Consider the following 26,836-nt stretch of genomic DNA (forward strand, 5'->3'; position numbering starts at 1 on the left):
ATCTGTAGAAACCACTTGTTAAATTAGTTGAACTGAGCAATTTAAATTATTTTTGTTTGATCTGTTTATTGCAAACTTCACAACGATGAGAGGAGCAGCACGTCTGCAATTATATTCTGCTTGATCTGTTTTTCTGTGGAATGAACTTTTTCTTCTACAAAAGTTGATTGCAACAACAAAATAAAAAAAACAAAGACGAGGGGAACAACTGAAGCCTAAATAAAGACATGAATCGCCTCTTTTCGTTGGATGCCTTTATATCGTTCAAATACAAAAAGAAAACAAAAAAATAAGAATAAATTAACCCCTTGATAGAGGAAACAGTAGATGTGTCACACAGAGTCTCTGAGGCGATGCTCGGCTGGTGTTGGTAGTGGAGGGGTTTACTGCATTGGCAGGTATGGAAAGATACTAGTGACCAGCCTTCACTGCAGGAAGATGTTGCAGCATCTGCTGTGAAGAGAATCTGTAGGGGGCGCTCTCTCTAGACTGGGCTAGGCCTTGGATGTCCCAGCTTGAGCTGCTGTCAACTGTTGGATCTTTATGCTCATCATCTCCATTACCGCTGCAGAGAAAGATATAAATGGGATTAAAAACTGCACTGCACATAAAAGAATTCTAGTAATATATATAGCTGATTTATCAATGCCCAAATTCACTAAAGACAACATCAGCAAGGACCATGAAGGAACAATGCGATCAAAAGTATTAAAAAAATATATACAAATTTTCTTGATGAATATACAAATACATTATAGATAGAATACAATAGAAAATCTATAGATACAATAAAATCACTACATGTGTGATTACAAAGGGCCAGGAGTAGAGAATAAAGGAGTGCGATTGCAAACAACTTTCATCTCATGGCAGTCAGAAAATAAATAGAAGTGTTAAAAAATAAACTGTTAAAACTTCTATTTTGAAAGCATTCTCACTTTGCAGCACTTTTTGTTCCACACCTTCCTAAAACGTTTTCACAAAACCGTATATAATAATATGATATAAAGATATATGCAATGTATTTGAGAGACAGTGGGATCACGTTTCAGATCTCGCAACATCTGTTCTGGCACAGGAACATCACCATAGGGTGTTTATGGAATCTTTAAAGTACCACTCCAGCGTTGTTGTTTTTTTATTGCACCGCTGGAGTGGTGCTTTAAATGCAAGTCTTCTGCCATATACTCACCTTCCGCCGCCTTGATCGGTTTCCCGGCAGCTCTAGTCCATCTCCTGCGAAAAATGACCTGCTGGCGCGCGTCGGAGGTCACTTTTCAATACAAGTCTATGAGAGCCTTGTTCTGGCTCTCATAGACTTGTATTGAGAGCTTGTGAGCGGAGCTTCTGACTTCCGGCTGTCAGAAGCTTTGCTGACAAGATGGCGCCGCAGAACCGGAGCAGTGCTGAAAACCAGGGAAGAACCCGGAGGGTCAGTATATCTCTGTGGGCTTACACTTAAAGCACCACTCCAGCGCTGAAAAAAAACAAAACATGGAATGGTGCTTTGAATGTATGTAAGCGCACCCCAGTGGTCAGCGGCTGCATATTGATACCTTGTTGTCTGCCTTATGTAGCCACCATGTTCACATTCCTAGTCTATGGTATTTTGGGGAATTCATTAACCTAGTGCGATATAAAACATGGCGTTACCTTGTTTCATGGCATGTTTTTCCTGTAGTGCCGGCTTAATCTTGTCTATTTGCTTCGTAAGGAAATCAATCTTTCTCTTGAAGAAATCTTTGGCATCACCCGCAGTCTGTACAGAGATCGAATATAAGATGTGACAAAGACATCACAGAAAACAGAAGAGACAGAGGGCACAAGAGATGTTGTATATTTTATTCACCAACATGGAAATAAAGATCTCCGACAAATATTTAGTCACTGGCTGCTACAACGGCATCTACAGAGGATGTAAAGACTTACCTTCTCCGCATAATATCCAGTACCCACATCTACGAGCACATTGGACACATCGCTAAGTGTACCAGGCACATACATCTGAGGGAAGGTGTGGTTAAGGAATATATACAAACTCATTGGCCTTTTAAAAAATAAATAATATATAAATATTTTTGCTACAGCTCCAGAGCTGAAATCATAGCGATGAGCTCTCAGAGCATGTGGATTACTGTATACAGTGCAGGACATGGCAGGTTCACCCATAGACTTACTTTGGTAGGGCACCTCATTTATTTTACAGTGCTTTTTTTTTTAGACTAGTTGAACTTTTCTGCTATTTAAAAGGGGTTTTTCGGGATTAGAATAAAAAAAAAAAAAAAAAACATTCCAAAAAGACATTGAGGGTGCAGACAGACTGCCGTATTTCTTGTGCGAGGATCGCAATGCAATCCTTGGACTGATGGTTGGCTCTCCTGACCTGAGCCTGACAGCAGCATAGAAATACATCAGGCTGTCAGGCTCAGGCCAGGAGAGGTGCCAGCCAGTCCGTGCCCTGCGATGCGATCATCGCACGAGAAATATGGTCGTCTGTCTGCACCCTTAAACAGCAAATCACTCTTGTTTTCTCTAAGGAGCATATCACCATAGTATATTAAAATGACCGCCCCCTTGTTACAGTGCTAGAGTGTTGGAGGGCTATTCCAAGACCTCTTACTTTTGCATCAGAAATGAGTGGTGCAGGTGATGTCACATCCATGATGCACCCACGATCACTGGGTATTGTGCTCGCGTCCTAGTCTAACGAATAGGCAGGTATTTATCAATGTGATGTCAATAGAGGTGTTCACCTCTGATGCAGAAGTGAGGAGTTACAGACTAACCCCTTACTGGATAGGTGCAGTAGGTAATACTGCCCTCCTCCTTTCATGTTAAGGAACGTGCTTCCTGTGGAGCACCCTGGGAGTGCTGAGGTGAGAAGAGGCTGTTCACACTGCTGGCCACCCTTTCTACCTGATGAAATACTGGAAATACCAGAGGTGCTGAGGTAAGAAGAGGCTGCTCACACTGCTGTCCACCCTTTCTACCTGATGAAATACTGGAAATACCAGAGGTGCTGAGGTAAGAAGAGGCTGCTCACACTGCTGTCCACCCTTTCTACCTGATGAAATACTGGAAATACCAGAGGTGCTGAGGTAAGAAGAGGCTGCTCACACTGCTGCCCATCATATCTTTCTGAATTTTGAGTAGCTGCAGTGACCTGGAGAAAGCATATGGTATAGGTTGTCAATTTTCAGAATACGGCAATGGAGCTCCTATTGCACATGCTCACAGGGACGTGTCCTATTATGGAATCTCTGCTTCCCAAGTGGATCTTGTTACAGAATATGTGCTGAAGAGAGCTCCGGTGTGAATGTACCCTAGCTGTACGATGGTTACATTTATGTGGTCACCTCATGTCCATTTAGGCCCCATTCAGATGTCCATTCTTCATGCACGTGTTCAATACTTGTTTTTTAAGGACAGAACATGTACCCATTATGGTCAGGGGCAGTTAACATATCCATAATTGTTTGTGAACAGAGTATCTGGAGGAAAAAAAAAAGAAACGGAGAGAAGTCCATTTCTGATCCCAGGCACAAATCAAAGTCGCCCGTTAAAGTCTATGGGTCTGTGAAAAACTCAGACACAACATGGATGCCATCCGTGGTTCATCCAAGCGCTGTCCATTTTGTTAAGGTTTAATGGGAAAGAGAATCTTGGAAAAAAAAAAAATTATACAAGAAAAACAGAAGCCATACTGTTCATAAAAACAGATGAGAACTGGATCCAGCGCACTAATTAAATTTTTTTTATGCGAGAAAAAAAAAAGTAAAAAACGGACATGTGAATGAGGCTTTATTGTGAAGCACAGCCAAATTTCTGTCAAAGTGAGGGAGGTGGATGAGGATTGCCACTTACTGCAGTGTGACAAGTTGTCTCACATAGATCCCTTCAAGCCAACGCTCACATTGTCAAACAGTGAAAAGGATACAGAATTTGTCAGAGGTACAAGCACTTGTTTCCCTGTCCAAAATAAAAGTATAATATTACTTAGTGTAAAAGGCCAAGACCAACGTCCGGCTATGTTGCGCACCACACTCACCTTCATTGCTCTTATGCAGCACGCTCAGACTTTCCTTGGCCTCTACATACTTGGTCTGCACCACTTTCAGCTGAGCAATGGAGGAGGACAGGAACTCTACCTCCTACGGCGGAAAAACAGGGTCAATAAAGGTAAAATGCAGCATTAGGGGTATTCCAGTGACTTTTTTTTTTTTTATTACAATTGGAAAGCTTTCCTGATTAACCCCTTTACCCCCGAGGGTGGTTTGCACGTTAATGACCAGGCCAATTTTTACAATTCTGACCACTGTCACTTTATGAAGTAATTAATCTGGAACGCATCAACGGATTCCCCTGATTTTGAGATGTTTTTTCGTGACATATTGTACTTCAGGATTGTGGTAAAATTTCTTCGATATCACTTGCATTTATTTGTGAAAAAACGGAAATTTGGTGAAAATTTTGAAATTTTCAAAATTTGAATTTTTATGCCCTTAAATCAGAGAGATATGTCACACAAAATAGTTAATAAATAACATTTCCCACATGTCTACTTTACATCAGCACAATTTTGGAACCAAATTTTTTTTTTGTTAGGGAGCTATAAGGGTTAAAATTTGACCAGCGATTTCTCATTTTTCCAACAAAATTTACAAAACCATTTTTTTTAGGGACCACATCATATTTGAAGTCACTTTGAGAGGTCTTTATGACAGAAAATACTCAAAAGTGACACCATTCTAAAAACTGCACCCCTCAAGGTGCTCAAAACCACATTCAAGAACTTTATTAACCCTTCAGGTGCTTCACAGGAATTTTTGGAATGTGGAAGAAAAAAATTAACATTTAACTTTTTTCCACAAAAATGTTACTTTAGACCCAATTTTTTTTTTATTTTTGCAGGGGTAACAGGAAAAAATGGACCCCAAAATTTGTTGTGCAATTTCCCCTGGGCACGCAGATACCCCATATGTGGGGAAAAACTACTGTTTGGGCGCACGGCAGGGCTCGGAAGGGAAGGAGCGCCATTTGACTTTTTGATTGTAAAATTTGCTTGAATAATTAGCGGACACCATGTTGCGTTTGGAGAGCCCCTGATGTGCCTAAACAGTGGAAACCCCCCGCAAGTGACCCCATTTTGGAAACTAGACCCCCCAAGGCACCTATCTAGATGCATAGTGAGAACTTGGAACCCCTAGGTGCTTCACAAATTGATTCGTAAAAATGAAAAAGTATTTTTTTTTCCACTTTTTCATTTTTACGAATCAATTTGTGAAGTACCTGGGGGATCCAAGTGCTCACTATGCATCTAGATTGGTGCCTTGGGGGGTCTAGTTTCCAAAATGGGGTCACTTGTGGGGGAGCTCCACTGTTTAGGCACATCAGGGGCTCTCCAAACGCAACATGGTGTCCGCTAACAATTTGAGCCGATTTTCCATTCAATTTGTTAGCGGACACCATGTCGCGTTTGGAGAGCCCCTGAGGTGCCTAAACAGTGGAGCTCCCCCACAAGTGACCCCATTTTGGAAACTATACCCCTCAAGGATTTTATTAAGGGGTATAGTGAACATTTTGAACCCAAAGGTACGACACAGAATTTGATAATATTAGGTCATCATATTGAATAAGTTGTCATTAGTCTTGGCGCAAGTGCTCGCTACTTGAGTTTGCATCGGGTACTCAGGTATGCACCATGTATCACGGGTGCTCAAGTGAAATGCTCGAGTCCCCGCCCGCATGTTTCACGGTTATTAGACACCCCCAAAAAAACATGCGGGGGTCGCTCGTGCATGGCAGGTAATCCCCGCGAGGTTTTCTTGGCCGCGAAGAATATGGGGCGGAGACTCGAGCACCCGCGATACTCAGTGCATACTCGAGCACCCGATGCAAACTCAAGTAGCGAGCACTTGCGCTCAACACTAGTCGCCATATCGTCATCATTTTTTTTTTTTACTTTTGAAAAAAAAAAAAACAACCCCAACCCTAACATTAGCACAACCCCAACCCCAGCCCTAGCGTTTATTTTTTACGCCGTTCCTCGTGCGGTATAAGTGATGAGATTACTTTATTCTTCGGATCGGTGCGATTACAGCGATACCAGAATCATATCGGGTTTTTATGATTACCAGCTGTTACACACTAAAGACACATTTTGTAAAATCTAGTTTTTGCATGGCCATATTTTGGCCAACAGAGTCATGTGACGGCTTGTTTTTTGCGGGATGAGTTGACGTTGTTATTGGTGCCATTTTCAGGCATGTGACATTTTTTGATCGCTTTCTATTCCTATTTTGGGAGGCAGAATAAACAAAAACCAACAATTCCGGAATTGTGGTTTTTTACATTTTTTTATTCTGCTCCGGGTGTGGTAAAATTGATAAGGCAGCTTTATTCTTCGGGTCAGTACGTTGACAGCGGCACCACATTTATATCATTTTTTATGTTTTGGCGCTTTTACACAATAAAAGCTATTTTATAGAAAAAAATTATTCTTTTGCATCGCTTTATTCTGAGAGCTGTAAGTTTTAGATTTTTCGGATGATGGAGATGTATGGCGGCTTGTTTTTTGCGGGACGAGATGACGCTTTCAGCAATACCATTTTTATTTATATTCATCTTTTTGATCGCGTGTTATTCCATTTTTTGTTTGGCGGTATGATGATAAAGCATTGTTTTTTGCTTTGTTTTTTTATTATTTTTTTTTTACCGTATTCACTGAAGGGGTTAACTAGTGGAACAGCTTTATAGGCCAGGTCGCTACGGACGCGGCGATACCAAATATGTGTACTTTTGGTTTTTTGTTTTTTTTTCATAATAATATTTATTGATGGGTACATTATATTTTTATTTTTAGTGGATTTTTTTTTTTTTTTTAAATATTTTTACAATTTTTTTTTAAAAAAATTTTCTTCACTTTTTGGGAGTTTTTTTACTTTTTTACTTTGTCCCACTATGGGACTTTCACTTTTTTTATTCTGATCGCCTGCATAGCATAGGGATGGAGCACCATCCCTGTGCCATGCAGGCAGTCAGCGCTGGACAGGGAGAAGATTGTTTGGACGTGCGCAGTGCATCTCCAAACTATCTTCCTGCTGTCTGGTGACCCGGATGTTGTCATGACGACATCGGGTCGTCATGGCAACATCCTGGAAGCTGCGGCACACAGCGCTGGAGGCCGGAAGAGGAGGTGAGTATTGCGATCACCTCCCCTTACCTCCGCAATGCTGCGATCGACTTCGATCGCAGCATTGCGGGGTTTAATGTGCTGGGAGCGGTGCAGGACCGCTCCCTGCACATAGTACCGGGTGTCAGCTGTGACAATCAGCTGACACCCGGCGGCGATCGCGCAAGCACAGCCTGTGTGCGTGCGCGATCGCGATGACGTACTAATACGGGTCAGGCTCTTAAAGCCCAGGGCACTGACGCGTATTAGTACGTCATGGGCTTTAAAGGGGTTAAAGAAGCCATCATTACCACCATCATCCACTCCCAACAATGTTGCATATACAGGTGAATCTCACAAAATTAGAATATCAAAAAGTTAATTTATTTCAGTTCTTCAATACAAAAAGTGAAACTCATATTATATAGAGTCATTACAAACAGAGTGATCTATTTCAAGTGTTTATTTCTGTTAATGTTGCTGATTATGGCTTACAGCCAATGAAAACACAAAAGTCATTATCTCAGTAAATTAGAATACTTTATAACACCAGCTTGAAAAATGTTAACCCCTTAAATACCGGGGACGTATTAGTACGCATATTTGCGTACTGCCCGTTCAGTGAGGGCTGCTGTGCTGAGCCCTCACTGAAAGGAGCATATGTCAGCTGATTCTTACAGCTGACATGTGCCCGCAACAGCCGCGGGTGGAATCGCGATCCACCCGCGGCTGTTAATATGTTAAATGCCGCTGTCAATCTCTGACAGCAGCATTTAACGCGCGCTTCCGGGTAGCGCGTCATAAGCCCCGCCCACCGGTGACCCCGTCACGTGATCGCGGGTCGCCGATGGGTGGGCATGACAACCCAGGGTCTGCAGCAGACGCCTGTGGTTGTCATGATCTTGTCGCTATGAGCGCCACCTAGTGGTCGGCGCTCATAGCACAGGACCATTTCAGCTGCATGCAGGGGACCTGCTCGTCCCCTGTATGTAGCAGAGGCGATCGGATAGTTGCTGCTTCTAGTCTCCTATGGAGACTATAGAAGCATGCAAAAAGTAAAAAAAAAAAAAAAGTTTTTAAAAATATAAAAAAAAATTAAAAAATATAAAAGTTTAAATCACCGCCCTTTTGCCCCATTCAAAATAAAATAAAAAATAAACCCCACATACACATATTTGGTATCGCCGTGTTCAGAATTGCCTGATCTATCAATATAAAAAAAGAATTAATCCGATCGGTAAACGGCGTAACGAGAAAAAAATTCTAAACGCCAGAATTACGTTTTTTGGTCGCCGCAAAATTGCAATAAAATGCAATAACGGGCGATCAAAACATCAGTTTTATCCCAAATGTTATCAATAAAAATGTCAGCCCGGTGCGCAAAAAATAAGCCATCAACCAGCCCCAGATCACGAAAAATGGAGACGCTACGGGTCTTAGAAAATGGCGCTATTTTTTTATTACCAAATTTTGGAATTTTTTTTCACCACTTAAATATAAAAGAACCTATACATGCTTGGTGTCTATGAACTCGTAATGACCTGTAGAATAAGAAGGGCAGGTCAGTTTTAGCATTCAGTGAACATGGTAAAAAAAATAAATAAAAAACAACTGTGGTATTGCACTTTTTTTGCAATTTTACCGCACTTGGAATTTTTTTCCCGTTTTCCCGTACAGGATATGGTAAAACTAGTAATGGCGTTGAAAAGTACAACTCGTCCCGCAAAAAATAAGCCCTCACATGGCCATATTGACCAAAAAATAAAAACGCTATGGCTCTGGGAACAAGGGGAGCAAAAACAAAAATGCAAAAACGGAAAATGCTCCGGGGCTTAAGGGGTTAAAATCCAAAATGTTGGCCTACTGAAATGTATGTTCAGTAAATGCACTCAATACTTGGCCGGGGCTCCTTTTGCATCAATTACTGCATCAATGCGGAGTGGCATGGAGGAGATCAGCCTGTGGCACTGCTGAGATGTTATGGAAGCCCAGGTTGCTTTGATAGCAGCCTTCAGCTAATCTGCATTGTTGGGTCTGGTGTCTCATCTTCCTCTTGACATTATCCCAGATTCTCTATGGCAGTGTTCCCCAACTCCAGTCCTCAAGGCCCACCAACATGTCATGTTTTCAGGATTTTCTTACTATTACACAGTTGATGGAATCATCACCTGTGTAATACTAAGGAAATCCTGAAAACATGACTTATGGGCCGGGAGGACTGGAGTTGGGGAACCCTGCTCTATGGGGTTAAGGTCAGGCGAGTTTGCTGGCCAATCAAGCACAGTGATACTGTTGTGTGTAAACCAGGTATTGGTACTTTTGGCAGTGTGGACAGGGGCCAAGTCCTGCTGGAGAATGAAATTTCCATCTCCAAAAAGCTTGTCGGCAGAGGGAAGCATGAAGTGCTCTAAAATTTCCTGGTAGATGGCTGCGCTGACTTTGATCTTGATAAAACACAGTGGACCTACACCAAAAGATGACATGGCTCCCCAATCCATCACTGATTGTGGAAACTTCACACTAGACCTCAAGCAGCTTGGATTGTGGCCGCTCCACTCTTCCTCCAGACTCTGGGACCTTGATTTCCAAATGAAATGCAAAATTTACTTTCATCTGAAAACAACACCTTGGACCACTGAACAACAGTCCAGGTCTTTTTCTCCTTGGCCCAGGTAAGACGCTTCTGGCTTGTCTATTGGTCATGAGTGGCTTGACACAAGGAATGCGACACTTGTAGCCCATGTCCTGGATACGTCTGTGTGCGGTGGTTCTTGAAGCAAAGACTCCAGCAGCAGTCCACTCCTTGTGAATCTCACCCAAATTTTTGAATGGCCTTTTCTTAATCCTTTCAAGGCTGCGGTTATCCCGGTTGCTTGTGCACCTTTTTCTACCACACTTTTTCCTTCCACTCAACTTTCCATTAATATGCTTGGATACAGCACTGAGCAGCCAGCTTCTTTAGCAATGACATTTTGTGGCGTGTGTCAATGACTGCCTTCTGGACATCTGTCAAGTCAGCAGTCTTCCCCATGATTGTGGAGCCTGCTGAAACAGACTAAGGGACCTTTTGATCCGCATAGGAAGCCTTTGCAGGTGTTTTTTGTTAATTACTCTAATTTACTGAGATAATGACTTGTGTCTTTTCATTGGCTGTAAGCCATAATCATCAACATAAACAGAAATAAACACTTGAAATAGATCACTCTGTTTGTAATGACTCTATATAATATGAGTTTCACTTTTTGTATTGAATAACTGAAATAAATAAATTTTTCGGTGATATTCTAATTTTGTGAGAAGCACCTGTATATTATCCACCAGACTAGAAGCAATGATATCCCTAACTCTGCAGCCAATCACTTGTGGTCAGGATTTCTGTACATTGTTTGCAGTAATATAATTTATTATTCAGTTCTGAAAATCTATTTGAATAGTACAAAGCTGCGATACCAAAAAGATGCTACTAAAAGTAACCAGCTGTACAGAGCATGAGCATTCACAGCTGGCCCTGTCCTTCATATTAGAGATCTGTAGGGGTCTCATCCCTTGGAACCACCAAAATCAAAACTTCTAACAACTGCTCCATAAAGTGTTATTCCCATCACTCAATATTATAACCCATCTGATCCCCAGAAATCCCATAGAAAATGATTAGCACAGTGGTGGGCATATCTGACCAGTACTCAGTTCAGACTGGGTCTCAGAGCCCCGTACTCCGGATCAGTGGAGGATAGGAATTAATCACATATTCAAATTCTAAAAATGGTAATGACCCTTTAAAGGGGTTTTCCCGGACTGACATTAATAACCTATCCTTGCATAGATTAATATCAAGGCCAAGAGAGACTTAAAGCCCCATACACATTAGACACTTACATCAGCCCAAATCCACCAATAACAACAGGTTCGGCCGACAGTCTGATGTGTTTGGGGTCCTCCCAACTCTCCCGCAGCGATGTCAGAAGACAGAAGGCTCATGCATATCCAATTTCAGATTACTGATTATTTTTGTTCTCTAAGATAACCCAGCACCAGAGGCACGTTGAACAGAGCGAGCGCCACACGCACGTATTACACATGGGTAGCGCTCGCCCCGTGCACTCATTACACAAACGGAATGTGTGCGCGCTGTGTATGGTGCGTGGGTGGTTGCGTAATACGCAGGCAGGGCGAGCACCATGCACACATATTGCGCACGCACACACACATTACATAGCCTGCACCCCGCGAACACATGATATTTCACGTATCTGAGGCTCTTGGGGGTGTGAGAGGGGGGCGTGCAATCCACAACGGCCAGATGTTACAGCATAGTGGATGGGATTTAAGGAAATCCCATGCCCACTATGCATCTCCGTGCTCCTGCGGATCACCCACAGACATGCGGCGCGTCTTTCCAGACCGCAGCATGGCAATTTCTCTTGCGGAGTCGCTAGTCTCCGCAAGAGAAATTATATCAGTGCAATGTATAGGATGCGGTGAATCTGCATGTTTCAACGAACACATGTGGAATCACCTGCGTGCAGCGCTTTGGACGCAGCAGAAAGTATACTGCGTTCAAAGCGCTGACAGTACTGACTGTGTGCACATACAACACTCGCTGACACCTGTTAGGGTATGTGCACACGATCAGTAATTGCTGCGGATTGAAGTGCGCTGTGTGCAATCTGCAGCGTCCAGATGTTACAGCATAGTAATTTGTAGAAATCCCATGTCCACTGTGTGTCTGCGGATCACCAGTGGAGACGGACATGTGGCGCATCTTTCCAGACCGCAGCATGTCAATGTCTCCAGCGGGTCCAAAGCGCTGCACGGTGAATCCTCACATGCGCATTGAGCCATGCGGATTCACCGCATCCTATACATTGCACTGATCTAGTTTCTCTTGAGGAGACTAGCGACTCTGAAAGAGAAATTGACATGCTGCGGTCTGTGAAGACGCGCCACATATCCGTGTCCGCGGGTGATCCGCAGGTGCATGGAGACGCATTGTGGGCATGGGATTTCTTAAAGTCCCATCCACTTTGCTTGTGATATAGAACTGCGGTTTGCACATAATCCGAAGCTTTTACTGACCATGTGCACATACCCTAAGGCTGTGTGCCCACTATGCGTTTTTCAAGCATTTTTGCCGCAGAATTTCCGCGCAAATACGCTTGGTAATACGTGCCCCATGGTTCCCAATGATAATCCGCATGTGCTGTGCACATGCTGCGGAAATTTTCGCTGCGGATTATCATTGCGGAAAAATACGCAGCATGTCCATTAATTTTGCGGACACGACGCGTAATTGCCGCCATTGAAAAACATAATATCCGCACGAGCACATGCAGATACTAAGCGATTCAATGTGTGGATGGTACCCGGGTGTGGAGGACAGGAGACTCTCCTCCAGACCCGGGTACCATAGAACCTGTAAAAAAAAGAATTAAAATAAAAAATAAAGATTATACTTCCCTTCTGATGGACCCCAGACTCCTCAGCGATGCTCCGGTCTGTTGTATGGGTCGCGGTGGTGTGAAAGGACCTTCCGTGACATCATTTAGTCGCGTGACATGTCACATGACTAAATGACGTCATGGCAGGTCCTTTCACACCACTGCGACCCATACAACAGACCGGAGCATCGCTGAGGAGTCTGGGGTCCATCAGAAGGGAAGTATAATCTTTATTTTTTACCATTCTTATTCTTTTTTTTTTTTCAACTAACTTGGTCACACTACTATAAATCCATGCTGTTTGCATGGATTTATATAGTGTGAACAAGTTGTCAAGAACTTTCCCAAGTGATGCTAAAATCGCTTGGAAAAACGCTTGACAAACGCTTCTACCTGGCGGGAAAAACACATGTACAATTCGCATGCGTTTTTCCCGCCAGGGAGAAGTGGAAAAAATATGCAGCATTTCTGCAATGTGGGCACATAGCCTTACTGATTCCAGCCATCACTCAGGTGTAGGGCACGTGGTACAGCTAGGCCCCGCCCCTGAACGGTCCCCGCAGTTTCCTCCCTGTGGCTCCTCCTCTTTCTGTCCGGTCTGCCCGCCCTGCTCCCCGCGTCTCCTCACCGCCCCATCGCTAGGACACAAGGCGGCTGTGCACAGGCCAAGTGAGGGCGGAGCCGCCTCCTCTGAGGCCCTGCAGCGACGTTGTGTCACCCATACATCCTACAGAACTACAACTCCCAGCATGCCGGGAGCTGCAGATCACTGCCGGGTATAACGTGCAGAGGGTGCGGCTGCGCTACACATGGACACAGTACAACGGGTGCTGGGGGAACTAGAAGTGTCAGCATGCAGGCACTTGAGTTGTGGGCGGAGGCGGTCGGTGCCGGTCACCGCTCAGCAGCGGCTCCTCTACCTGGTCCAGCTGACTTTTCAATCCCTCGAGCTGCTGCAGAGACAGATCCGTGATGTTCACCGTCTGCGCCATCTTGGGGGAGGAGGTAGGAGGAGTGACGTCAGCGGTCACGTGATTGCACTTTCTATACGGAAGCCGAGCGCCTGTTTGCCGGGCACAGTGTAGACCTGGAGCGGTGCAGGGAGAGGTGGTGCATGATGGTTTATGTGTGTGTGGCTTCTGCTCTATGTGGAGATATAGTTCCAGGAGGATCAGAACTTGGAAAAAGCAGCACGTGACACCCAAAACCCAATAAGAAAATTATTACATTTAAAAAACATGTTTTCGAAATTTTATAGTCAATATTTGGTGAGATTGCATCCATAAGGGCCCAAACTATAAAACTATTTATCCCACACTGAAGGCTTAAAAAAAATAAATAAAGCCATATTTTCTGGCTTTGTTAGCCCTGTCGAAAAAAAAATTAAGGCTATGTTCACACACGTGTTTCTCAGCGGTATTTGCTGCAGTTTTTTAATGCAAATTGTCAGCAGCGTTTTGCAGTACCAGCAAAGTCTATGAGAAACCAGAAATCTCTCACACATCTTTTTTTTTTTTTTGTTGTGTATTTTGTGCCTTGGTTGGGATTTTTGAAAATGGAGCATGTCACTTCTTTCAGCATTTTTTTCAGAGTTTTTTCACCCATAGGAAGTAATGGGAGGTGAAAAAACAATGAAGAAACGTACCAAAAGTTGCAGCAGCTTTTTTCTAGCGCTTTTTCAGCCTTTTTGATGGCAAAATAGAATGGGGTTCTTTTTTTCACAGAACTTTATGTACATGCATAAATAGAGACAGAAGGACAGTGAAAAAAAATGCAGCTGATTTCCTGCCAGAGATCAGTTTTGCTGCAGATTTGTGACATAGAAAAAAAAAAAAAAACAACATGTGTGAACATAGCCTAAAATAGCCAATAAATTGTATGTATCCTGTAATGGACTCCCCCCTAATTGATGCCACTGTAAAGGGGTCTCCGCTTCCTACAGTCACTCATCCACTCACCTATGTCAGTCGGGCTGGTGTTGACAGCAGATGATTGCCGGTGAGGCTTGGAAATATTGTTTTTCCATTGTGTCATGTGATGTCCCTGGTTTGGACTGGAGACTTCCAGTCTACCTTAGGGGCAATTATCTTCCCTGTGTATATTAGCACCTCTTTGCTAGTGAGGAAACACCCAGAGAGCCTTTGGTCTCCCTGTATACTGTGTCCAGGAAAATTGGATTTTTTTCTAATCCATAGCATACCCTAAAATGGGGCCAATAAAGAACACGAAGTATACACCCTAAGATATAACTTTTAATAGATATTTTAAAAGATAATAGCAATAAATCCAGGACAAAAATTCAGATAAAAGTATGGGGAAGGAAAGGCAATGGGGCAGCACAAAATGGCATACAGACTTGCCCTATAGACCCTAAGGGAGGAATGCCCTACCTAACAGCGGATTAATCACCCTAATGTGTCGGCGTGGTGTCCCCGCTCAACGGAGGCTCTCCCTTGCCTGTTCCTAGCACGTCCCTATACAGACATAAAAGCAAAAAACAGGAACAAAAAATAAACCAGTGTCCCAAAATTGGGAGACCTGACAGTCATATCACAAGTTAATATGCTGTAAGAGTAAATAAAAACCATGCATCAGTTATGATAAGATGGGTCAGGAGTGTCAACAAGATAACTTATTTTATTGAAATGACCACAAATAATCAATGTCAATGCCCCAAGGAAGTTAGGGCTATAGTTGTAAAAAATGGAAATGACAGAGACCATGTATCCCTATCAATAAATTTCTGTATGAGAACCATAGATCACTGTCTTTTTTTAAAAAAAATAACCAAAGATAGGATTGGAGTAGCTTTTTGCGTCTCCGTTAACCCACATAATGGCCAAAAAAGGTATCTGCAAACCACTTTAGTAATCCTATAGTAACAACAGTGTTAATCAAATGTTCTCATTGAGGTAATATAACAGCAGTCATAAATAAACAGACTGCTAGATAACAGAGACATGTGATTCTCAATAATTCATAGTAATAATGTGCGCTACACTCCCAGTACTTAGTGCAATGTGCTAAACAAATTCACATCACAGCAATCACATAATAACAAACAGCTAGATTGCAGACTTATCTGATGCTGATTGGTTCATGATCACTATATATAGATGAGGTCCCAGTCCCAATGCGTTTCGCCACCTCCTAGGTCAGGGCTCATCAGGGGACAATCACAGGAGTACACCATAATAGGTCGGGCTGGATGGAAAAGTAAATATATTCCATCAATTGAATCACCAAGCCAAAAGAGTCAGTGACCCATCAGACTTAAATACACCTCCTGCAATAATTGTACAGGAAACACCTGTCAGCCGTATCTAGCGCGGTTGAGCAATCACCGCCATGAGGCACTGCTGGAACGCTGAGTGCGTGCCAACAGCGACTAGTCATTTGTTTCTTCCGCATGTGGCAATGTAAGTCACATCCGCCGCGGGAACTCAATTGAATGCATATGCGTGTCACCAGTACTTCCGCCCGCGGCAGGCATACGACGTCACTTCCGCCGCGCGATCATGGTGGAACGCAAATGCGTCTCACCAGCGCTTAGAAAGAACAGGAAACACCAATTCTACGGGTTATGACAAGAACAAAGGAGCAGGAAGTTAAAGACATCAAATAAGACACAAATAAGATCCTAACACTAGGCATAGGGGATTTGTTGATGAAAAAACTGGTGAAATAATGTACAAATCAGTAGCGGTCACTAGAAGAGGGGGAAATATAGAAATGTGATGATAAAAGGTTATAAGCCCACTAAACTGTATGTCCTAAGGGCCTAATTTAAGGATAATACAAAGACTAACAGGAAAAACCAGTAGTCTAATTGTCCAAACTTTCATGGACCAGGATACCGACCATGAGACAATAAATGTATATATAAGTCCAAATGACATAATGTCAGTAATGATTCCTATAAATGGGTATGCTAGTAGAACGAGTAGACTTAGACAAAGCTAGAAAAGTTCAGTTGTTCATTTATACCTCCTGGGTTTTGGGATTCCAGCCAGAAAATCCATCTACATTCCCTCTGCAGGATCACTTTGTCCCAATCGCCCTGTCGGGCTGGAGGGCTAATGACTTCAACAGAGCGAAACAAAATAGTGTCTAGATTACCACCATGATAAGTATTTACATGTTTCGCTAGGGGTGTCTCCCTTTTGTGTCTAATGTCACCTAAATGTTCCCCAATACGGATGTTAAACTGGCTTTTAGTTTTTCCGACATAATCTTTTGGGCATGTGCACGTACAGAGATATATTACACCTGTAGTTGTGCAATTGGCGAAGTGTCTGTTCTTATAGACACACTTAGTTACTGCACTAGAGAAGGTTGCAGACGGCGAAACAAACTTGCAGAAGCTGCAATGGCCACATCTAAAGGTACCAACCGATCTATCTAACCAGGTACCCTCCCTCCTAGGAGGGGTAAAGTGGCTGTGTACTAGGTGATTCCTGATCGATTTCCCCCTCCTAAAAGTGACTGAGGATAAATGTGAAATCCACTTCTTAATATCGGGGGCCGTTTGCAATATACCCCAATATTTTCTCAGATCAAAAAGATCAATCCTAAATTACATAAAATCAATTCTAATCTTACTTTTGAAGAACGTAGAGCCTTACAAGCTCTGAATAAGGATACCTCTCTTGTGATCAAACCCTCCGACAAGGGGGGGCAATGTAGTTATCCTTGACTGTGATAGTTATGTGACAATGTGTATGGACATCCTAGCGGATGCCACTGCCTACCAAACACTACTTAAAGATCCAACGATGGACTTTATGAGGACTCTGTCAAAAATACTTCAACAAGCCAAAACTGATGGGCTGAACTCCAAAACTGAATTTTTATTTCTGCTCCCAAAATATCCAACGATTACAACGTTCTGTGCGCTCCCAAAGATCCATAAGGGTTATCCTCCCTTGAAAGGGAGACCGATTGTGTCGGGTATTGATGCCTTAAGTCAAAACTGTAGCATCTACCTGGACCAGATTCTTAGACCATTTGTTACGGCTCTCCCCTCCTATCTTAGGGACACAACCGATCTTCTAACTAAATTAGATGGCATCACTGTTGATCCAGGCACCATGTTAATATCCATTGATGTGGAAGCATTATATTCTAGCATCCATCACACAGCAGGCCTGCAGGCAGTGGAGTCATTTTTAAGTACGAGAGGCAATCATTTCATCTCGCATAACAGATTTATTATTCAACTTCTTGACTATGTGTTGAGACACAATTATTTCCTTTTTCATGGCAGGTTTGACCACCAGCTCAGGGGCACGGCAATGGGGAGCCCTTGTGCTCCCACGTATGCCAACTTGCTCCTGGGCTGATGGGAGGACACGTTTGTATTTCGGGACGGGGATGTCATCTGGGGCCCCTTTATTCAATTTTGGGGCCGATGTATAGATGACATCCTCGTCCTTTGGACTGGTGATAAGTCATCTTTCATTGATTTCATGCAAAACCGGAATGCTAATAACCTAGGTTTAAAATTCACCTATGAAATAGGTGACAAGAAGATTGCTTTCCTTGATGTGATGATTTCAATTGATGAGTCGGGCCTTTTGAGATCCTCAATTTATTGTAAACCTACGGCAGCTAACAGTCTCCTTAAATGGGGGAGCTATCATCCAACCCCACAAAAACGAGGGATCCCGAAGGGTCAGTTCTTAATATTAAGAAGGAACTGTTCCTCAACCTCTGATTTCTGTAAGAAGGCTGTGGATCTCAAAGAAAGGTTTCTATGCCGGAACTACCCAGCCGACATAGTCAAGGCAGCATATAAGAATGCGCTTGGACAAGATAGGTCCAAACTATTGTCATCTCATACCAGACCAGAACCTGAATCCATGACAAGGTTGATTTGTACTTTTGACGATCAACATCCACGAATTATGAGTATTTTGAGAAAATATTTGGGTATATTGCAAAGTGACCCCGATATTAAGAAGTGGATTTCACATTCACCCTCAGTCACTTTTAGGAGGGGGAAATCGATCAGGGATCACCTAGTACACAGCCACTTTACCCCTCCTAGGAGGGAGGGTACCTGGTTAGATAGAAGATCGGTTGGTACCTTTAGATGTGACCATTGCTGCTTCTGCAAGTTTGTTTCTGCAACCTTCTCTAGTGCAGTAACTAAGTGTGTCTATAAGAACAGACACTTCGTCAATTGCACAACTACAGGTGTAATATATCCCTGTACGTGCACATGCCCAAAAAGATTATGTCGGAAAAACTAAAAGGCAGTTTAAAATCCGTATTGGGGAACATTTAGGTGACATTAGACACAAAAGGGAGACACCCCTAGCGAAACATGTAAATACTTATCATGGTGGTAATCTAGACACTATTTCGTTTCGCTCTGTTGAAGTCATTAGCCCTCCAGCCCGACAGGGCGATTGGGACAAAGTGATCCTGCAGAGGGAATGTAGATGGATTTTCTGTCTGGAATCCCAAAACTCAGGAGGTATAAATGAACAACTGAACTTTTCTAGCTTTGTCTAAGTCTACTCCTTCTACTAGCATACCCATTTATAGGAATCATTACTGACATTATGTCATTTGGACTTATATATACATTTATTTTCTCATGGTCGGTATCCTGGTCCATGAAAGTTTGGACAATTAGACTACTGGTTTTTCCTGTTAGTCTTTGTATTATCCTTAAATTAGGCCCTTAGGACATACAGTTTAGTGGGCTTATAACCTTTTATCATCACATTTCTATATTCCCCCCTCTTTTAGTGACCGTTACTGATTTGTACATTATTTCACCAGTTTTTTCATCAACAAATACCCTATGCCTAGTGTTAGGATCTTATTTGTGTCTTATTTGATGTCTTTAACTTCCTGCTCCTTTGTTCTTGTCATAACCCGTAGAATTGGTGTTTCCTGTTCTTTCTAAGCGCTGGTGAGACGCATTTGCGTTCCACCATGATCGCGCGGCGGAAGTAACGTCGTATGCCTGCCGCGGGCGGAAGTACTGGTGACACGCATATGCATTCAATTGAGTTCCCGCGGCGGATGTGACTTACATTGCCACATGCGGAAGAAACAAATGACTAGTCGCTGTTGGCACGCACTCAGCGTTCCAGCAGTGCCTCATGGCGGTGATTGCTCAACCGCGCTAGATACGGCTGACAGGTGTTTCCTGTACAATTATTGCAGGAGGTGTATTTAAGTCTGATGGGTCACTGACTCTTTTGGCTTGGTGATTCAATTGATGGAATATATTTACTTTTCCATCCAGCCCGACCTATTATGGTGTACTCCTGTGATTGTCCCCTGATGACCCCTGACCTAGGAGGGGGCGAAACGCATTGGGACTGGGACCTCATCTATATATAGTGATCATGAACCAATCAGCATCAGATAAGTCTGCAATCTAGCTGTTTGTTATTATGTGATTGCTGTGATGTGAATTTGTTTAGCACATTGCACTAAGTACTGGGAGTGTAGCGCACATTATTACTATGAATTATTGAGAATCACATGTCTCTGTTATCTAGCAGTCTGTTTATTTATGACTGCTGTTATATTACCTCAATGAGAACATTTGATTAACACTGTTGTTACTATAGGATTACTAAAGTGGTTTGCAGATACCTTTTTTGGCCATTATGTGGGTTAACGGAGACGCAAAAAGCTACTCCAATCCTATCTTTGGTTATTTTTTTAAAAAAAGACAGTGATCTATGGTTCTCATACAGAAATTTATTGATAGGGATACATGGTCTCTGTCATTTCCATTTTTTACAACTATAGCCCTAACTTCCTTGGGGCATTGACATTGATTATTTGTGGTCATTTCAATAAAATAAGTTATCTTGTTGACACTCCTGACCCATCTTATCATAACTGATGCATGGTTTTTATTTACTCTTACAGCATATTAACTTTTGATATGACTGTCAGGTCTCCCAATTTTGGGACACCGGTTTATTTTTTGTTCCTGTTTTTTGCTTTTATGTCTGTATAGGGACGTGCTAGGAACAGGCAAGGGAAAGCCTCCGTTGAGCGGGGACACCACGCCGACACATTAGGGTGATTACTCCGCTGTTAGGTAGGGCATTCCTCCCTTAGGGTCTATAGGGCAATTTTGTGCTGCCCCATTGCCTTTCCTTCCCCATACTTTTATCTGAATTTTTGTCCTGGATTTATTGCTATTATCTTTTAAAATATCTATTAAAAGTTATATCTTAGGGTGTATACTTCATGTTCTTTGTGGTTTTTGCATTTTTGATCCACCTATTTAACACTACTACTTGAGCCTTTGGTTCTTGGTTTTGTTCCAATAAAAACTACCCCTTGTTAGTAAAAAAAAAAACACGTCCTCACACTGACCAAGTGAAAATGTTATGCCTGTCAGAAAATGACAACACAAAAAAAGTTAGAATTTTTTTTTTAAACCCCTTAACAACCTTGGGTCTTTCTGTTTTTGCATTTTCATTTTTTGCTCCCCTTCTTCCCAGAGCCAGAACTTTTTTAATTTTCGTTCAATATGGCCATGTGAGGGCTTATTTTTTGCGGGACAAGTTGTACTTTTGAACGACATCACTGGTTTTACCATATCTTGTGCTGGAAAACGGGAAAAACATTCTAAGTGCGGTGAAATTGCAAAAAAAATGCAATTCCACAGTTGTTTTTTGGGTCCTTTTTTTACCACGTTCACTAATTGCTAAAACTGATCTGTCATTATTATTCTCCAGGTCATTACGAGTTCATAGACACCAAACATGTATAGGTTCTTTTTTATTTAAGTGGTGAAAAAAAAAAAAAAATGACGCCATTTTCCGAGACCCGTAGCGTCTCCATTTTTCGGAATTTGGGGCCAGGTGAGGGCTTATTTTTTGCACGCCGGGCTGACGTTTTTATTGATACCATTTTGGGGTAGATCCGATGTTTTGATCGCCCGTTATTGCATTTTATTGCAATGTTGCAGCGACAAAAAAACTTAATTCTGGCGTTTAGAATTTTTTTCTCGTTATGCCGTTTACCGATCAGATTAATTCTTCTTTTATATTGATATTTAGTTCCGGCAATGATAATTGCCAGGTGCTAAAGCCTTCATTGTAAGTAAACAGCACACAGCTTGATAAGTGACACACAACTGAATTCAATGTTTTAACCTACATCATGCTGTCTTCAGATTACATAGCAAAACCTGCTGACAGATTCCCTATAAGGAGATTTGCTTTTGCAAAAGTAGCAAAACATGAAAAAAAAACAACATAAAGTCATGTTCACACAATGCATTATCGTTACATTTTCTGCTACGCTTTTCCAAAAACACAGTAATAATCGTGGTAAGAAAACACATTGGCTGAACACGGCCTAAATTGGGAGTGTTAGGGTATGTGCCCACGATCAGGAGCCGCGGCATGTTTGACGCTGTGTGTCTATGCAGTTTGAAACCCGCAGCGGCCAGATGTTACAGCATAGCGGATGGGATGTCTAGAAATCCAATGTCCACTATGCGTCTCCGTGCACCTGTGGATCACCCGCGGACACTGACATGCGGCGCGTCTTTCAGGCCCTCAGCATGTCAATTTCTAATGTGGGTTCGCGTGTGGACTTTACCCATAGACTAACATCAATGAGGACAGTCCGCAGGTAAAAAAAAAAAAAAATTGCACCGCTCATTTGCATAATGAGGGCAGAAGCCGCGCGGCTCTGGATCGTGGGCACATACCCTAATTGTAACAACATTTAGAATAAAGTTACCATGTCAATAATACTGCACGGTGAATGCTGTAAAAAAAAAATCCATATTTTTTTTGTTCATCTTTTCTACCAAACAAATGGAGTAAAAAGTGATCAAAAATCATACGTATCCAGAAATGAAACCAAAACTGTTCCACAAAGCTCTGTCTGCACAAAAATGGGTCTCAAAAATTATTATTTTTATTTTTTGCAAACATAAAGCTATATAAATCCGCCATTATCCTGATCACTTCCACCTGTAGAGTAAAGTTAACATGTTAAATTTTCAGAATGGTGAACGGTGTTTTAAAACAAACATCCAGAATTGTTTCTTTTGTTGATTCTACCTCCCAAAAGTGTAATAGAAAACAAATAAAAAGTCGAATTTACCACAAAACCATTTGATTTTCAGAAAAACTAGTGCTTTTTTTCAGTGTGTTATTTTATATGAGTAATAAAACAATACTATGTTTTATTTGCTATCGCATTAATCGTACAGACCTACAGAAAAAGTGAACAATGTACAGTTGAAACCAAAAGTTTACATACACTATATAAAGAGACACATATGCATGTTTTATTCAATATCTGACATGAAATCAGAATAAACCTTTCCCGTTTTAGGTCAATTAGGATTACCATAATTTTTAATATTTGCCAAATGCCAGAATAATGAGAGAAAGAGAGAATGTTTTAAGGCATTTTTATTAGCCTTGAGTGCCAACCCTTGCAGCCCAGGTAGGGCAGTTAAGTATTAGGGTCTTGCAGGGATACTGTAGGTGCCCTCTCCCCTTCCTACCCTATTGTTTTCTGAAAGGATCTTCTTGTTCCAACTTTTTTATGTATAGTTTTGTGGTGTTATTTGGGTGTTTTTAATGAGTCTTTCTAATAAATATTTACTAATTTGTATAGGGGTAATTTATTGCTATATATATTTTTGAATATCGTTTATTTTTTCTCTAAAAATTTCTGTGTTAATCAGGAGGCTCTCTTTGACAAGAATGCTGCAGAGCTGGGTTAGTACAGTGGCTAGGCTGAGTATGCACATGGTAGCATAATCCATATGACAAGGCAACCTACAGACCCTGTGTAAAGGGGCACTCCCAAAAGATGTGGAAAGTTGTTTCTTTCATGACTAAGTACCATGGGGTGTTCTAAGTATTGCACAGGCATGAAAGTAAAGATTTTTTTATTAGCCTGTCAAAAGCCACATTTACTCACTAAAGTCTCTGAACATTCAACTTTGTAGCGTGTGGTATGTGATTGTAAATCAGCTGAGAGGAGCTAAAAAAATTAGAGTTAAAGAGTTGTACTTTCCAGTAACACCATCAGAATGAGCTCACTGACATAATCTCAGTTAACTCTTTGCTAACTCTTTCCCCTTGAAAAAGCAAGTGAAAAACACGCGAAACGCGCATTAAGGACTCTTGTACTTATTTCCTGGTAACAATCCTTGCATCTTCCACCTATGGGTAAGAGTATTCCTTAGAATCATTATGTAATGTATGCCTACTAGGCTTCATATATATTTCACTATGATGCTATTAGTATTGAGGCATAAAACCAAGCAATGTGAACTGAGGTCTAAGATGGTACACATGCAAGAAATAGGAGCATTAGTATTGAGGCATGTTTGATCTACCCATAGTATATATTTACATCAGTTTTGATAAACTTTTGCCAATCAGCGATTGTCATCTGTCTGTTTTTTTTAAAATATGCACTTTTATATAATTGTTATCTTTGTAGAAATAAAGCTTACTTTTTTAACCATCTAAACTCCAAATCCTCCTGTTTACAATGTCTCCTTGGAGTGGCCTTATTTTATCTTGTGAAATTCCCATCTACTATGGTGGTTCTATTCACAAGCATTATGCATTTGGGTTTTTCTTTGTTAATAGTAGTAGATGTAAAAAATGTTAGGAAAATAAATTGAAAAATTATGTTTAACTCCAAAAACATGCATTGAGGAAATAAAAAATGTCCCCAAAGGTTGACAATACCTTTACCTCAGATGAGTTTGTGAATTGTCTTGGGGTCCACAATTTGTTGGAATTCAATTCAATGGATCCACTTGTACTAGGCCAGGAAATTTGATATACAGTACATCATACTTTTTATGTGCAAATCGAATGTCCCTTATGCTATGAGGTTTCTCCATACCCCAGAGCATAATAAATATACTTAAAAATAATTATACTCACCCCAACCTTTACTTGTTCAGCCTCACAGCCACTTTCTGGTCTGGTCTTCAGGTATCCGGTCTTGCCTGCTATCTCTTCGGCCCCTCTGCCTTTCACTAGGCCTCAAAACATAGTATACAAGATGAATCTTAAAATTTTGCCAATTAAATCTTTATCTTTTCTTTCATAAAACAAGATTAGGGCTTCATACAATCTCATCAGAATGTTAGATGACCTTTCACCAAATGTTTCGCATTGAACTGGACACACAATGCAGTGACTGCATAGCACAATAAAACATTTGTGGTTTGTGTTTTTTTTTTTATTTTGCTTCTCTGTTGCGTAGATGTTAGCAATCAAAGTATTCAGCACCTAAACAGTTCCCACTAGACCATGAACTGAGGAGTGCCTGGAGGGGCGTGACTAAGTATCAACTCGGTCCGCCCAAGGTCGCACGGCGGCTCAGTCGACTCCGTGAACCAGGGAGGAACCGAGCAGAGGGACCAGGTGCTACTCCAGGTCAGACCCCAGTCACAGCTGTTGACCCTCACCGGGGAATGCAGGAACAGGCAGGTTAAGCTGGCATACTGATAGGTGGGTACTGGCAGGCAAGGCTGGTATGCAGACAGGTGGGTACTGGCAGGCACGGCTGATATGCAGACAGGTGGGTACTGGCAGGCACGGCTGGTATACAAACAGGTGGGTACTGGCAGAATGGAACGCTGGCAGGATAGGGACCAGTACAGACTGGGATACAGGAACAGCCGCGGATGTGGTAGACAAGCAGAGCAAAACCCGCAGGTGCGGTAGACAAGCAGAGCAGAGCAAAACCCGCACGTGCGGTAGACAAGCAGAGCAGAGCAAAACCCGCAGGTGCGGTAGACAAGCAGAGCAAAACCCGCAGGTGCGGTAGACAAGCAGAGCAGAGCAAAACCCGCAGGTGCGGTAAACAAGCAGAGCTGAGCAAATACACACAAGGTACTTGCAATGAAGTAGCAAGTGGACACTAAACTCACAAAGTGAAGCACAGAGACAACGAGTTGGAGTTAGGTGCAGGTTCAGACACTGCAGGAAAAGGGAAGATACGGACATAGAGACAAACAAATAACAGGCTAGGACACTGTTCAGACAGGAACTGAACCAGGAACAAGATACAGGAACAAGCCTGGGAACTCAGCCTCCAGGGTGGCGGAACAGACTAGAAGTCACAGATACAGGTAACAGGCCTGGGTATACAGCCCCCAGGATGGCGGAAACAGACAAGATACAGGACAGGACCTGGCAACTCAGTTGCACAGAACACACTGAAAGAAAGTGTTGCTCAGGCGCCTCCTACTGGGTGGAGGGGGTTTAAGTATCCAGTGACTAACAGCAATAGGGTGGGGACGCATTAGGACTGTGCACACAGTAACTATAAGAAACAGGCAGTAACCGCGCCGCCGCCCTAAGCAATCAGACAAGAGACATGCACACAGCAGGTACTGAAGCAAAGTGTGCATCCTGGACTGATAGGTAAGATTGCGGTCTTGCATGGTGGGAGGTGGTAAGCCATGCCAGCACGCCGCCAGGGATGTTACAGTACCCCCCCCTTTACGCCCCCTCTTCTTCAAGCCTGCAAGGATTTTCTGTAGAGAATTTGGAGGCCGATCCTTCTCTTCAAGAAGATTACCTCTTCTGTCCACTAGAGGGAATGAAACTGGTCTCATCATCTTGGTGACTAGGATGCTTCCTCCCATCGATCCATCCTCATCAACAGATGAAGTGAGTGAAGTACCAGGAACAAGACACAGGAAAGTCTCTCTCCATTTGTTAATATCGGGTAGCACCCCAAAGGATTCACGGGACAACTGGAGATCCTTCACCAGGTTGGAGGGGTGCAGAGACTCAGGAGTAACCACCGCCTTGACGTACACTTTGCCAAGCTTACTGGATGAAGTGGGTGAAGTACCAGGTACATGGTGCAGAAAAGTCTCTCTCCATTTGTTATCAGGTAGCACCCCGGAGGATTCAGGAGGCAACTGGAGGTCCTCCGCCGTCTGCGAGGCGGGGCGGTGCCTAAAGCCAGATCATTGGTACAATCGTCGAGACTGTGTAAGGACAATGCCTTCGCTTCCCTTCCTTCGGAGACTTCAGCGCACAGCGAGTCAGCGACTAGCAGATCTGGTGAAGAAGAAGAAGAAGACACTGCTGACTGTCCTGAAGATATGGGGACTGGACACCCCTTGTACCTCAGCAGTCCCCCAGGAAACACCATGCAGGATCTCCAGAACTGAGCGGGCACTAGATCTCTTGGCTCTGGACAACCTGTGGGTAAACCAGACAGCACT

The 26,836-nt window shown here is 42.6% G+C and overlaps 1 protein-coding gene across 1 annotated transcript; it reads right to left on the reverse strand.

Annotated features, from left to right (window-relative positions):
- Positions 1 to 239: 239 nt before the first annotated feature.
- On the reverse strand, positions 240 to 13,680 carry PFDN5 (prefoldin subunit 5). Its single transcript, XM_073669959.1, has 6 exons — positions 13,530 to 13,680; positions 4,049 to 4,151; positions 3,938 to 3,969; positions 1,930 to 2,004; positions 1,654 to 1,759; positions 240 to 565 (listed from the first exon to the last, which is right to left on the reverse strand). The coding sequence occupies exons 1-6, from the start codon at positions 13,599 to 13,601 to the stop codon at positions 495 to 497; spliced, it is 459 nt and encodes a 152-aa protein (XP_073526060.1). The 5' UTR covers positions 13,602 to 13,680; the 3' UTR covers positions 240 to 494.
- Positions 13,681 to 26,836: the final 13,156 nt, after the last annotated feature.

This window comes from Phyllobates terribilis, unplaced genomic scaffold (genome assembly GCF_046119375.1).
Source record: "Phyllobates terribilis strain yellow unplaced genomic scaffold, ASM4611937v1 Scaffold_2__4_contigs__length_985480577, whole genome shotgun sequence".
Taxonomy (NCBI): Eukaryota; Metazoa; Chordata; class Amphibia; order Anura; family Dendrobatidae; genus Phyllobates; species Phyllobates terribilis.

Coding starts and splice junctions, on each gene's coding strand:
- PFDN5 (XM_073669959.1), bottom strand. CDS start 13,601: ATGGCGCAGACGGTGAACATCACGGATCTGTCTCTGCAGCAGCTCGAG. Junction 3,970..4,048: donor GCTGCATAAGAGCAATGAAG/GTGAGTGTGGTG, acceptor TATTTTGGACAG/GGAAACAAGTGCTTGTACCT. Junction 1,760..1,929: donor CTGGATATTATGCGGAGAAG/GTAAGTCTTTAC, acceptor ATCTCTGTACAG/ACTGCGGGTGATGCCAAAGA.